The 15,654-nt window shown below is 34.8% G+C and overlaps 1 protein-coding gene across 1 annotated transcript; it reads right to left on the bottom strand.

Annotated features, from left to right (window-relative positions):
* Positions 1-4,701: 4,701 nt before the first annotated feature.
* LOC148956564 (uncharacterized) lies at positions 4,702-14,151 on the bottom strand. Its single transcript, XM_089095832.1, has 2 exons — positions 14,077-14,151; positions 4,702-5,478 (listed from the first exon to the last, which is right to left on the bottom strand). The coding sequence occupies exons 1-2, from the start codon at positions 14,092-14,094 to the stop codon at positions 4,780-4,782; spliced, it is 717 nt and encodes a 238-aa protein (XP_088951958.1). The 5' UTR covers positions 14,095-14,151; the 3' UTR covers positions 4,702-4,779.
* Between the last annotated feature and the right edge of the window lie 1,503 nt (positions 14,152-15,654).

Genomic DNA, 15,654 nt, shown 5'->3' with positions numbered 1-15,654 from the left:
TAAAGTCAAGACAGCTGCTTTCTGTTTCCGGTACCCCGAGGTTTTGATCCTGACAATTTTTTTTTAGTGTTGACTCCAATTCACGAGAATGCGGGTGAGAGTGGAGTCAAGATTACTTTTGAATTTTTAGATGAAGACAAAAAATGTACTTTTCAAAATGTTTAGTACAAGATTTTTCAGTTTTTTTTCTGGTAAATAAGAAATAAGTTTTTAAAATATAGGGAGCAGTTGTGAGCCTTTTCTTTTAATTGGTGTAATTATTCTAAGGGATGGAACCTCCGGGAAAATTTTGTTCCTGCATTTGTGCTTGGTTAAAGTATCCATGGATATATTGTAGAAGGTGTAAATATTTTTTCGTTCTAACAAAATTTCTGTCTTTTATTTTGGGGGGGGGGGCAATATATCGATAAAAATTATTCCCTATTTTCTTCATCTACCTTATTGACTATTGTTTTCCCAGCAAAGCATTTCTTATGGGTATTGGTCTAATCAATACCAATCGAGTTTACTATTATGTTATCTACACTACTTTGTCAATTGTCTTGAGCAGCACAGCCCCAAGAAAGCTGTAATTAATTTTCAGCTCCGCTCTTTGCCCTCATCGGAAAAACTTTGTTCTTATAAAATTAATTTTTGACCAATTTTAGGATTTGAAACTACATACAACAAGTTTAAAAAAAAAGATGTTTGTCCAACTTAGGTAAAGAAACTAAAAAAGTCAAAGTGACCTACTAAAAAAAGGGCCTTCAACGTAGGTCTACTTCACATTTCTTTTAAACTATCCCTTAAAAAACTGCAATTTTGTCACAAAATGAGCTCAAGGGATATATTATCCTTAGAAAAAAAATTCATTAATTTATAAAGTATTATACTAAATGTTATATATCAAGATTTTAAAAAACTAAGGATTTTCAAAGAGTTTAGCATATGTAGGTAATACAATTCAAAATAATTCGCATTATATACTTTTTTCCGTCGCAATATTAGTTTTAAGACCATATGGTATTTTGACCCCCCCCCCCCCATAAAACGACTCTTTCACTACCTCTAAAGCTGTATTAATAGCCTAAAACGACATTTAGGTCAGTTATATTTATTATGTGAATTTTTCATACTTTTATTGTTGAAATTTTCTTGTTTCTTAGAAGTTTTCGTGTGTTTTTTTAAAGTTTATTGTTAGGGTACTAAGTCTAAAAACCACTGTTTTCCAACAAGGCCTACATAATTTTTTATCAATAAAGACATAAAAAGCATAAAAATCTTGTTCTCTGACGAATGCCACAGCTATTATCACGGGTTCCTATGCTGTTGTTTTAAATACAAAATCGTACCGTTATACTAATAAGTAAAATTTAAACAAAAAAATAAAATAAAAACTCATTTTATTAACTTAAAATTTTGCGTACATAACAATTTACTTGCAGTTTTTTCTCTGAAATTCATGTTATCCAAGCACATGAATATTATATCAAGGAGCATTTGACACTGATTTACCAAAAAGATGAAAAATAGTTTAAGCCCCTTATTGAAGAAATAACGAGTGCTCCAAATATATCAAGTAAGAGTGAAATGATGTTCTACGAGGTATAAGGTTAATTTTGTCATACCTACGGTAATGATTACCAAATGCTCATGGATACCCAACGGGTATAATAAGAATGATAATGGACGGTCATTAAATTGGATCATGTAAAAAAGTAGACGGAGTAAAAAAAAAATCATCAATTGTAAATCAAACTCAGTGTAACCATAATAAATGACATGAACAACCGTCAGAGCACTAAATTAGAGTTTTTTTTTAAACTGTGATTGTGATAACTGTATGTTATCACACTCATTGTTTCACTGACGAATAGTTTGACGAATAGTGAATAGTTTTACATATTCAATGAATAGCCAAGATGAACTAAAGACCTACAAAAACACTAGAAATTCTGAGGTTAGGACACATTCAAAAGAAAAGACAAAAGATGTAAACATTTCTAATTTATACAAAATGAGATTAAAATCGATAGCTGATTAAATAAAAGAGAAGAACCATCATTACAGCAGGCTTGAGACAAAAAGAATACCAACACCGTTGCCATAAAATTCACGAAAGCATTGTCAATTCGGAGGTAAAATGTAGAAAATAAAGAAGAGCAAGGAGAAAGATGATTTTAGCTCACACTCTTCAATTCGTAATATAGAATGGCTTTATAAGAGCTCTAAAATGCTCAAAGTAACCCATATAAATACCACAAAGGAGTATTAATCATTAAACCTTAAATTATTTCATTTACTCTAACATCATATGAGTGCGTAAGTATTCTTGTTTACAAGAATAAAGTTCTTTTAACTTTTTGAAAGGATTTTATTCTTGAAATGAGTGGTTTTACGCTATCAGAGATTAATGGAGTGAAAAATAGCGATATTAAGACAATGAGCCCACCCCCAAAATTGGTAGTAGAAATCACAAAAGGTTGCCGAACAACTTTTGAGTGTGATGAAATTTTTAATAGATACGTGATATCAATGACCACACTCTAGATGGGGCAACAGTTATGTTTTGTGGTAAAGGTGAAATTCCCTTTTTCATAGTCTTTTTAATGGCTATCTTTCGAGATTGCCATTTTGTTCAAAATAGTCTAAAGGTTATATAACAAGTTCTTCGGGGTTAAAACAGCCCCTCATAGCCTGGGGGCAAGGGTTTTAAGCTATGTCCCGGGGCAAATAAAGTTATTAAGGAAGTAAACGTATTTAATTTGAAATTGAAAGTTGTAGTTCCCTTTTAAGAGTCAAAAGCGGTCAAGGGCAATTAACCCCCCTCCTCTCCGGCGCCCTTTTCCCCCAAATGCATCTCATCGAAAATTTGTGACAGCTATTTTGTTCAAAATAGTCCAAAGAACTTAAAACAATGCTTTGAGGGTTGACAAAAACCACCAGAGCCCTAGGGCAAGGATTGTAAGTTATGTCTTATGGGTATGTAAGGTTTTATGGAATGGGTGGTCGTATAAACTTCGAATGGGGCTTATTTGACTTGAAATCGGAGGTTGTAATGCCCTTTTTACGAGTCAAAATTAAGTGCCCTTTTTACGAGTCAGGATTAAAATTGTTGAAAAAGTTTCTCCAACATACAAGTAGCAAGCCAGACTATAGACACTTATAGAAAAAGAAACAAAAAAGCATAAAATAATATTATTTTTTCCATAAAAACTATGTCAATAAAAAACAAACAGATAATAATTTGAAAAACCTTTTCCACAAAGAAGTTTTCAAAAAAAGTAAATAGCTCAATCAAACCAAAAAGGAGCAGAAATAAAGTCACATTATTTTCTAAGCGTAAAAATACCACATCATCAATAAATAAATGAAACTTAAATCGAACAGAAATTACAATAAATAACCGAGTCAAACTCAAAACTAGGAAAAGTTAAAATGAGTAGGGTTGACAATCCCCATGCCTTCTCAAGACAATATAATTTGCACTTAACTGAAAAAAACAAAACAAAAAGCAGATGACCGTGGATAGTCAGTTTAATACTATCAGAGGCAACGCTATAGCTTTGCCTATACTAAAGACCATACGGCTCCAATGTTTTATCATTTTTTTCCCCCAAAGGCACTCCATATGGAAGGGATCATCGTAGAAACTTCAAAGGGGGCTCATTCAATTGGAAATCGAGAGTTCTAGTGCCCTTTTTAATAGTTGAACGTGATTGAAGGACAACTGCCCCCCACGCCCATCATTCCCCCAAACACATCCAATGAAAATTTTGAGATACCCATTTTGTTCAGCGTAGTTGATTTCCCGATAGAAAATATGTTTTTGAAGAGGACACTCCCCCACAACCCTCAGGGCAAGGGTTTTAAGTTATGCACTGGGGGCATATAAGGTTTTTATAGAAAGTGCTGTCTTAGAAACTTATAAAAAGGCTCTTTTGTTTAGAAATTCAAAGGGTTAGTGCCCGTTTTAATAGTCGAAAGTGATTGGAGGGCTACTAACCCCCCTCTCACACCCACCTTTTCCCTAAACATATCCAATCAAAATTTTGAGATAACCATTTTATTAAACGCAGTTTAAAGTTCTGGAAATTAGGTCTTTGAGGATGACAACTCCCCCACAGCCCTCAGGGCAAGGGTTGTAAGTTATGCCCTGGGGGCATATAAGGTTTTGAATAGACAGCGTTGTCGTAGAAACTTCAGAAAGGGCTCATTCGATTGGAAATTTAAATGGCTAGTTCCCTTTTTAATAGTCGAAAGTGATTCTAAGGCAAACTGACACCCCTTCCACGCCCACCATATATGGGTCTTATGGAAGGCTTTTTGACCTTGAAGTAGAGAGGGACAGTGCACATACGTCAAAAATAGACTCTGTCACTGACTCATAAATGCACAGACAAATACTAGATTTCAACTATGTTCCAGTCTAGGTACAGTGAGCCAATCAGGGGCGTGGCTCAGTAAATCAAAAGCTTTCCTGGCCTTCTTTTAGTTTTAAAATGACAGCCTATCTGTTTTTATTGAAGCCGACATAGTGTTGCCACCGATGACTAGTCATGTTTTACTGACCTAGGTTTCCACAAAAACATTAAAACTACCTTAGAAGTGACAGAAATTTTATGAAATATTGGCAAGAACATGGAAATCGATACAAAAATAGCAAAGATACCTTAAAATGTTCTTAACTTAAAATTGGGTCTATGATAAAAACGGTAAATATCACCGGAAAATCAGTTTATTAGATAAATAATATAATAATTATTAATACATATTATTAATGTGTTATCTAAGTTACAGCTAGTATGCAGGCTGGTATTGTGGTGGTTGCGGGTAAGGTTCTGGCTGGTATGGTGGTGGCTGCTGTTGATACGCAGAAGGTTGTGGCTGATATGGTTGTGGCTGTGGATATGGCATCGGTTGATATGGCGGTGGTTGCTGATACGGTTGTGGCTGTGGATATGGTTGCGGTTGTTCATACGGCATTGGCTGATAGGGATCTGGTTGTTCGTATGGCATTGGTTGGTACGGTTGAGGCTGTGGGTATGGCATTGGCATATATTGTGGAGGTGGAGATGGGTACTGGGGAGGTGGTGGTGGATACTGGGGAGGTGGTGATTGATACTGGGGAGGTGGTGATTGATACTGGGGAGGTGGTGATGGATACTGGGGTGGTGGGGATGGATACTGGGGAGGTGGGGATGGGTATTGTAAGGGAGTTGGATATGAAGGTGAAGATGGGGGTAGTTGCGGCAAGTCCGCCTTTGCTTCGACTGAGGCTTCGACAGATGCTTGCGCTGGTGGTGTTGGAACCATGTAAAGTAGTGGTGGAGCAGCTGCTGCCCCTGCACTTGCCGCAGAGGAGCCATGTTTTTTCTTTATGACCATCATTTTGAGGAAACGTTTTTGCCGACTGTGGATCTGTTCATCTTCTCCTTGTTCTAGGTCACCCTCTTCTTTATCTGCCGCTACTACGCCTATCACCAAAGTCAACAGAAGCTGCAAAAGAAAATATGAATCAAGGACTCGTACAAAACCTAAGAGTGTTCATCAATTCATCAATAATGTACCAATCCTTATTTCTTTATTAGTAATTTCTTTTATTTATGTTAGGATCGGTTAGTGATATTTTTCATTTTTCTTATATTTTTTATGGCACATTTCTTTAAAAAAAAAAACTCGAGAAAAAATCACCGTTGTGTTTGAATGAGGTCTTAATTTTAGGCCGGTTTTTGACATCCCAGTTTTACTAACGGTTTCCTGATAGCATGACTCTTGGGTAACAATATTCGGCTGACAAATTTGTTGGTTACAACATTAATTATTACTTTCGCGAAACAAATTATAAATTATTAAAGGTTTTACTCACAACTGTTAGCAACAATTTCCCGTAGCTTATGGATATTGGATTGTTAATAAAATTATTTTGTAATTTTCTTCGCGATTTAGCAATTTTCAGGAGATGCTTGTACAAAATATACTTAATGGCACACAAGTGGAGGTGTGTTTTGGGAGAGGACCAAGGGGGGCACTTGTCCCAAGCGCAACAAGTCTTAGGGGTGCAAAATTTCAAGAAAAATAATCTAACGGTTATAATTATTTGGTAACTTCTGAGAATTTTGTGCGAGATAGGAAGGGGGTGCTAATCAAGATTTTGTCCCGGGTGCAAGGGTGGTCAGAATCACCACTGCAGAAGAAATTCATCGTTAAAGCCTGCTGTTAAAAAATCCATTCTTAGAATTTTTTGAGTGCATTTTGAATAACCTTTAATTGTAATAAGAAATATGGAGTCCCAGCATATAAGTTTTTCTCAAATTTATTTGCAACAAGTAAAAATACGAACAACAAGTTTAGTTTTGGCTAATTTATTATAAATACATAAGATTTTTTTGATGTGTTTCTTCGTGTGTTTTGTTTTATTTGAAGATTTTTAGCTGGCACTAGCCCTTTGAATTTCCAATCGAATGAACCTTTTTTCAAGTTTTTCTACGACAAAGTTTTCAATAAAAACCTTATATGCCCCAAGGCATAACTTACAACCTTAGGTTTTGGGGGGGAGTGTCATCCTTAAATGCCTAATTTCCAGAACTTTCAACTTTGTTGAACAAAATGGCTATCTCAAAATTTTGATTGGATGTGTTTGGGGAAATGGTGGGCTTGGAAGGGGTGTTAGTTGCCTTCCAATCACTTTCGACTATTAAAAAGGGCACTAGCCATTTCAATTGCCATTCGAATGAACCTTTTTTGAAGTTTCTACAACAACGTTTTCTATAAAAGATTGTATGCCCCCAGGGCACAACTTACAACCCTTGCCTTGATGGCTGTGCGGGGCTGTCATCCTCAAAGACCTAATTTCCAGAACTTTCAACTACGTTGAGCAAAAATGGATTTGATGTGTTTGGTGAAAAGCTGGGCGTGAGAGTCGAGTTAGTGGCACTCCAATCACTTTCGACTATTAAAAAGGGCATTATTCATTTTTATTTTCAATTGGATGAGCCCTTTTCGAAGTTTCTACGACAACTCCTTCGATACGAAGTGCCCTGGGCTGGAGAAAAAAAATAATACATATGTTGCAACATCGTTCTTTACTTACGTTCTTTAAAAATAAATGAAAACACCCTTGTTATAAACAAAAGAAAAATAAAAAATAAATCTAAAGAAAATGATCTCTATGCTCCATGCCCAATCCAACAAACCTTCCCAAATTCTTTATCCCCAGAAAATTTCTATCTCTTAACATATCACCACCCATTCCTCCCTTTCGAATCACCCCGGAAAAATTTCCTCTCTCAGACCCCTTAACTCCTTACATAAACATAAAAAATTAATTAAATCATCATTTTCGTCCCCACACATCGGACGAAAATAGGGACCAGCATTCGACCTAATCTTCCCCAAATATTTTCTCCTGTCTCCAAATGTTACAAAATTTCCCCTTACCGATATTAGCCACTTTAATTCCTCCCTACTAGGCCCCGCCTTAAAATAAACTTCCTCCCCCATAAGTCCTTAATACAAGCATACAGAGACACAGAAGGTGACGAGGATATATCACAATGTCATTTCTGAATCTCCTGGCTCTCTAAAATAAACTTAACTTGTTTTGCTACCGTCCCCCTTTCTACCACTAAACTTTCCCCCTTCCCAATATAAACTAAAAACTGCAAGCTAAACGAGAAGGAATTTTTGAACTTCTAATCTGCACTGGTTAAAGCTAATTCAATGGGCGGTTATAGATTTCTGTGAGAGCTCAAATAATGCGTTATACAAAAAATTAGTTGCAGAAGATTAAGCTAAATTAGGGTTGAGTTAAAACGGTTTATAATTTACAATGGAATTTTTAAATGGGGACTGAATCAAATGAGGTACGGTTGAAATGGAATTGACTCAAATGGAGGCTGAATTATATGGGGTTGAGTTACACGCCCACCAAAAAAGTAATAAAAAAGTGAATTAGTATAAATTCTTGAGATCTTTGATAAAGGAGGCACTTCTTTAGCCACCCCCTCCAGGCTTAGCATACCTAAGCCAGTTTTACCAGTTTTTATTTATTATATAGTTACTACTGATGAGAATTCAATTAGCAAGTTAAATTTAATACACAATAAAACCACAACTACGCATAAAACAAAAAGTATTCTTTACCTTTCTGTCATTTTGGAAGATTTGGGAAGCAATTCAACGATTGAATTTCTGTGCTATTTCATACTGTCACTGAAATTTTTTTTCTCCAACAGTTCGTGGTAACGAACTGTAAGTAAGGGGCGACCCGGCTCAATGGTAACCGAAACTGTAGAAAACGGAATTTTGATACCAGTAGATGTATCAAAAGAATCAGATTTTAATGCTGATTTCAAATATATAAGTTTCATCAAGTGTAGTCCTACCTATCAAAAGTTACGCGCGAAAATTTGGCTGATTTTTGAAAAAAGGGGAAGACCCCCTAAAAGTTATAGAACCCTAATAGAAATCACACCATCACATTCAGCGTATCAAAGAACCCTACTGCGGAGGTTTCAAGCTCCTATCTACAAAAATGTGGAATTTTGTATTTTTTGCCAGAAGAAAGATCACGGATGCGTGTTTATTCGTTTGTTTGTTTGTTTGTTTTTTTCCCCAGGGGTGATCGTATCGACCCAGTGGTCCTAGAATATCGTGGGAGGGCTCATTCGAACGAAAATTAAAAGTCCTATTGCTCTTTTTAAGTGACCAAAAAAATGGAGGGCAACTAGGCCCCCTCCCACGCTCTGTTTTTCCCAAAGTCATCCGATCGAAATTTTGAGATAGCCATTTTGTTCAGCATGGTCGAAAATATGATAACAATGTCTTTTAGGATGACTTAATCCCCCAAAGTGCCCGGGGGGAAGGCTGAAAGTTATGAGACTTTACCCAATGTTAACACATGGTATTGGTTATTGGGAAGTATACAGACGTTTTCAGAGGGGATTTTTCTGGTAGTGGGGGGGAGAGTGGGTCGGGGGTTATGTAGGAGGATCTTACCATGAAGGAAGTTTGCATGGGAGAAGGGACATTGCTATGAAGGGGGCGCCGGATTTCCCAGCATTTTTTAAGTAAAGATCAGAAATTATATATAAAAAAAACAAGTTTCTTAACTGAAAGTAGGGAGCAACATCAAAACTTAAAACGACAGAAAACATTATGTATATGATTGGGTTCATCCCCTAGTCAACACCTTGCTCTTTAAGCCAAAGATTATTTTGTACTTTCATAAGAGCTATTTATTCTAAGTAACGGCATTTGTGATTAAGGGGGTCATTTTTGAAGAATTGGAACAAAATTCGAACTTTAGCTTAAAGAGCGAGGTATTGACTAGGGGGCGAACCGTCTAATTTACGTATTAAAAATATAAGAGTATAGAGGTTCGTTACGTAAGTTAATTCGTAAGTTACGTATCTTTATTACTAATAAAAACGTTCGTAAATAAAATTAAACAGGTTTCGAGAAAGCCATTTAACCAAATCAAAGTAAAATTAATATTCAATTTTGTTTTAATTAATCATGTACGGTGAGCCAAAATCAAAACCTGCATTAATTCAAAAACGTTCAAAAATTAAATAAAAAAAAAGTTTTTTTAAATGAAAGTAAGGAACGACGTTAAAACTTTAAACGAACAGAAATTATTCCGTATATGAAAGGGGCTGTCCCCTCCTCAACGCCTCGCTCTTTACGCTAAAGTTTGACTTTCTCACAACTCTATTTTTTTTTAAACAATGAAAAACTTTAGCGTAAAGAGCGAGGCGTTGAGGAGGGGACAGCCCCTTTCATATACGGAATAATTTCTGTTCGTTTTAAGTTTTAACGTCGTTCCTTACTTTAGTTAAAAAAATTGTTTTCTTTATTTAATAATGAAAAGGATCTCTTTTTTATCACATTTTATTTGTTTTGTTCATGGGAAATATTTTGTCTGAAATTCAAGTTACTCGCATTGACAGTTTCATATTTATGAAGATTCATTTAAAAAAACAAAAAAAAAAACAGGTTTTCTGAAGATAATACAGAGTGAAATTGAAACTTACGGACAAAAACTACTATTTTGCAGTTTAAGCAACATATTGAGAGATTATTTCAAATGCACTGGCTTTTAATATTTATCCATGTTCATAGAATTCCGAACAAATAGCGCTTTAGTGAGAACACAAAAAACCGACGCAACAAAACAAGACTTGTTTTTAAGGCCTTCAATAGTCTTTTTATACAAGTCTTGAAAAAAAAACATTATACGATTTTAATGCTCTAAAAAAATCCAGTCAGTCTAGTTTTTCAGTAAAGCCCTAGTTTTTTAGATTTCTAAAACATGGGAAAATATTAAGAGCCGGTTTATCTGAATCACGTTTTTTCAAAATGTTGCATAAACAGTGTAACAGTAATTGTCGGTGGTTTTTAAGTTTCAATTTCGCTCTTTACTATCAGAAAACTTTTGTGCTGATAAAATTAATTTTTACTCGTTGTTAGGTATTAAAAATACGTACAATAAATTTTAAGAATAGATTTGTTTAGTGTAGTCAAAAAATTAAAGTCAACCGGATTTAGTTAAGAAAAAAAGGGTGTTAAAACTGTCTTTCACACTACCGTTAAACATTCTCTTTAAAAAGTCTGTAGTCTTGTCGCGTAAAGGTATATTATATATATAATATACCTATATAATATATAATATACCCTATATATAATATAGGGTATATTATCCCTGGAATCTTATAGATTTCAGAAACCTGAAGGATGTAAAAGAATTTAATATGTATAGTTAATATAATTAACGGAGACATGTAGTATTATTATTGTAATTTTTCAGCCGCTATGCTAAAAATAATTTTCTTATTTTTGATTCTTGGAATTTTAACGTTGTAGTAGAATTGATCATTAGAAATGAAATTGTAGACTACTTGTTAATTAAACAAATGACACTCGAGAATTACGCTTAGGTTAGATCTCAGACAACTGGCTTCATAGCCACAGAAACAAGTGACGGGTGATAGAATGCATTGGATTTGTATAACTTGGACTACTTATTTAAACATTAGGAGGGGGAGTTGGTTAGGTTAGGTTATGTTAGGGGCGCTGTCCAAATACTTTACCTCTCCCCCCCTAATTTCCAAATATATAGCCTAAATTATATTAGTATATAAACTAAAGATTACATGAAAGTTATATTTTATTGGGATTAACCTAACTTGACTTCTTGGGTGTGTTTCGTTTAATCAACAAGTACCCAACTACTTAATATTTATCTGGGGTACCATAAAAGGACAGGAAATCTCGCTAAAGCTCTTCCATTGGTTGAACCATACGCTTGTTCATGCTACAGAACTGAGGACCCAAGGGGTCTGGTGACTCAGGTACTTCTCAATTATTAATCGTTGACCAAAAATTTGGTCAACACATCCTCTCCGTCTCCTAAAACCACAATGTTTCTCTCAAAAATCTATCTACCACACCTACAATAACCAAGCAAATGCCTCAATAATTACCACACTCACTTATCACCTTCCCAATAAAGTGGTTTAGTTAAAACTTTCCTAAAGTCACTAGGTTCTTCCTTCTTTTCAAAAATTATATCCATAATCTTTATTCTTATGTAAGTTATTTCTAACTTTATAACCACTATATTTCAGAAACTCATTTACCAGAGCCGTGCATAGGGTTGGTGGTGACCTCTCGACACAAATATAAGCAAAATGAGCCGAATAAGAGTGACATTTTTTTTATCAAAGTTGGCAACCCCACCCCCAGCCACGCCCTCTATCTACGATGCCTGTGATAGTTGTCCCAGATATCCCCTCCCTTTGAACGGCTCTGTCATTTACCACACTAACATGTACCGGAGGTTTGCTATTTTCCGAATCCTGTTAATTGTCTCTTAACTTTTCGTCATAAAATAAATGTTCCTTCGCTTCTAAAATTATCAAACTTTTTCATTCTTTTCTATATCAGTTTCTGTAACTTTAATCACGGTTAAGCACATTCTCAAAATGTCGACCATTAACTCTTTCACCATCACAAATTGAGATGCTTTTCCTATCTTCAACTGGGAGAAGTCCAGATTGGCTACTCCCTCTCAATTCTTTAACAAGATAACATAAAATTTTACTATTACATCTTCTGGCTTCACCTTCCAGATCTTCGGTAATTTAATTCCTAGCCTCCACTCAAGGCCGAACCCAGGATTTTTTGCGGAGGGAGTTTTACTCAGATTTTTTTTCGTGGGGGGGGGGTACACAAAAAAACTCCAAAAACACATACAAGTTTGTTCATATACATTTTGGTTACGTTTTTACCGAGTCAAACAAATATTTCGGGGGGGGGGAATTCAAACCCTCCTAGCCCCCCCTCTGGGTACGGCCTCGTCTTCACTTAACACCTTCTTAATTCGTATTTTAATTCTTTCTCTACTTTCCTTTCATTGCTCTTATTCTCATACCATCTATTATTCAAATAATTCTTGTATAGATTTGCATACAATTCTGAAAAAGGCTTATGCTAGCTTTGCCTCTCACTCAGACTATCTGTTTTGGCTTTTTTCCAATTATCCATGACTCTCAACTTTTTCATCATAGCCCGCCAGGTTTAATTTTAATTTTCTTTTCTATCAAGCTTAAAGCATTTTCACTAATATTCCCAGCTGCGTTTCTAATTTTTCCCCTAACACTCAATATGCTACTTCACAAACTATCCCTAAATTTAATTCATCCTTCTTTTACATTGTCAAATTTTAGACCCTTCAGGTTAACACTCAATTATTCCTGGAAAGTTTCTCTCAAATTTTTATGCTGCAGTTTACCAAAGTCATTACTTCCCAGGAAGTAGTTACCCTTCCTAAATTTCAGCTTTAGATTAACCCCAAACGCTACTAAATGATAATTTTTACTTTTTGTATGTAAATTAACTCCAGATTTACATAGGCTAGGACACCATCTGCCCCTATTTTTACCAGGCTGGGCATTAAAATATCCTAATAAAAACACAAAATTTCTACCCGGGGCCGTATTTGCACTGGTGGATCCAGGGGGCCGGGAGGACCCCGCCAATTTCTGGCGCTCTCTTTCCCTGTTTTTTTCTTTTTTTGTATTCGCCTGTGTGGCTGTGTCACTACCATCTCCATCAGCCCGTTCTACATGGGCATATACTACTATGACTGAAACCTTGAACTTTTTGGCCGTAAAATGAGAAACTATCATCGTGAGTAATAACACCTTCCCAACCTAAGTAAGACCTAGAAGCTTCCCTATTCACCATGAGCTCCATTCCCCGCCTATGCACCCAAACCTTCCTGTTTGAGTAAATAAATTATGTATCACCTATTGTTTTTGCTGTTCCCAATCAATCGTTTATTAGTGCTAGCCTAGAACTCTCAAAGTTCTATGACCACCCGATGCGCCTTCTTTTGTTTTCTTTACAACTATGAATCTACACGAAAGCACATTGGTGTGGCCAAGAGCTTTAAATAAGCCCTTAACGGCAGAATTCAAATTAAACTAAATCTTTCTACGACGTTACAGTTGTTATTTGTTCCAATGGTGCCAATTGGGAAGGGGCAAAGCCTATGCCCCCTAAATTTATAAGAAATAGGTTTTTGTAGTGTTTTCATTGAAAAATACTCTTTTTGGGTTTTCATTGGAAAAACAAATTCACCCCACACTGAATTTCAATGAATTGACACCACTAGGTAGGATTAGAACTTGTCCACCCAGTAAAATTAGAATTGTTCAGCTGGTGTACTTTTCATTCTGGTCCAACGCTATTTTGAGGGGTGTCAGATTCCGTTTTAGATTCCCATATACTTTTTTTCAAGTTGTATTTTACTATTAAGATTAATCGAAATAATTGATACAATTCCTGAATTAATTATAAACGACCATTTTTTATTGCTAGGTAGTTTTTCTTAAGCATGTTTTTAAAGTTTTGATAACTTCGGTATATCGTTAGCTCTTTAGCAGGATGCAGCTACCGTGTAAAGGACCCATCGTTACCTCTTAACATCTATCACTAGAAAAAAATCGTATGGTCAACAGCCAAAGAGGAAAAACTGTTGGCTCTGTAAAAAAAAAAAAAAAAAAAAAAAAAAAAAAAAAAAGAACTCACCAAGTACGTAAAGTTCATTGCGCTGCAATGTTTGAGTCAAAACTATGATAGGAAAAGCAAAATTGTAGCTTTTTATTCTGAGTTAATACCCGAAAAAATAACCTGGAAGCGCTTTATGCATTGCGCTTAGAGGTTAGGAAGCTAATTGTTCAAGGCACTTCCTTTTCATAATTAATTTTATGAACTACTCTACTTTCATAAGATGAATGAGATAAAGTGAATAATGTTATCGGAATAGACTAATAACTTCCGCGAACTGACGAATACGCGGAAGATACTTGAGAATTTTTTTTTCAAATGTTTCCCTTTAATTTATTAATTTAAAAAATTCTTCATAAAAAGGTTGTTCAAAGAACAGTAAAGAGCCACATTAAAGCTAACATGAGCAGAAATAAAGACACAAACATAAAATAAACAGAAATCACAATCAATGAATAAATAAAACCTAAAACCAACAGAAATTATATTGAATAATCAAGTCAAACATAAAACAAACAGAAATTACTTTAAGGTCGAAGTTTCAGTTGCTCTTCAAAGTGATTTTTTTCGATCACAAGAATCTTAATTTGTCGAAATATCAGCAAAAACAATAACTTCACAATAATAACCATTACTGAAAAGAACTAATAAAAGTAGACTGACTACTGAATATCTTATGATATCCATTTCTAGAAGTCTCAACAGTTTATGATTTATCAAGTTTATAAAATAGATTTGGTTTTAAATATATTTTGTTTTCAGTAAAAGGCAAATGAGGCTTTGACCTTTAGAAGGCTTAAGGGGTGTTAAGGGGTATTGGTGTGGCATAATTATTCATATTTATTTACTTGTTTTAGGGGAGGGGGGTCTAATCTGTGCAAAGGTTCTGTTAATTTAAATTTAATTATTGTTTGACTGTATTTCCCCTCATCTTTGGTTTTATTTAACTCTTTACTTTTGTTAGAAAAATTTCATTTTTTACCAAAAGTTTTTTTATTTTTTTTGTGTTATTAATTATTTCAATGTATGTATTGGTTAAGGAAAAGGATTGTAATTTTTTTTCAGTTTCTCTGCTTAAGACTCGAGGTCTTCGTTTGCTATTTATACTTTTAACACACTTTTGCAGCAACATTTAACAATAATTAATTATAGAATTTTGTGATGATGGGGAAAAGGAATATTATTCAAATGCTCAATTTTTGACCTTCTACAGGACCGAAGCCATTCTGATTCCCATTCTGTTACAAACTTGAATAAAGACTAATATTGGTTGACCCTATTTTTCCCCCTTTTTTTCGAAAATCAGGCAAATTTTCTAAGACTCGTAGCTTTTGATGGGTAACGCTAAACTTAATAAATTTTATATATTTGGATATTATAAGTAAATATTGTTAAAAAATAAAAATAGGCCGTCAAAAATCAATATAAATTGATTAAGAATTTACCTTAACGACATTGTTTCTCAAAAGATAATCGTCCTTCTTTAACCCCTTTTTATCCCCCAAAGTATAAGTTTACCTGACAACCCTTTCTAATATTCCCTTGATATTTGAAATGTGCCCCTTGAACCTGAAATTTATTCGGTTATTTGTAACTGAG

The sequence above is a fragment of the Artemia sp. Qi Xiang Cuo genome, chromosome 1 (genome assembly GCF_049724085.1).
Source record: "Artemia sp. Qi Xiang Cuo chromosome 1, ASM4972408v1, whole genome shotgun sequence".
Taxonomy (NCBI): Eukaryota; Metazoa; Arthropoda; class Branchiopoda; order Anostraca; family Artemiidae; genus Artemia; species Artemia sp. Qi Xiang Cuo.
Note: the sequence above shows the minus strand (reverse complement) of the source record. Positions and strands in the feature narration are given on the sequence as shown.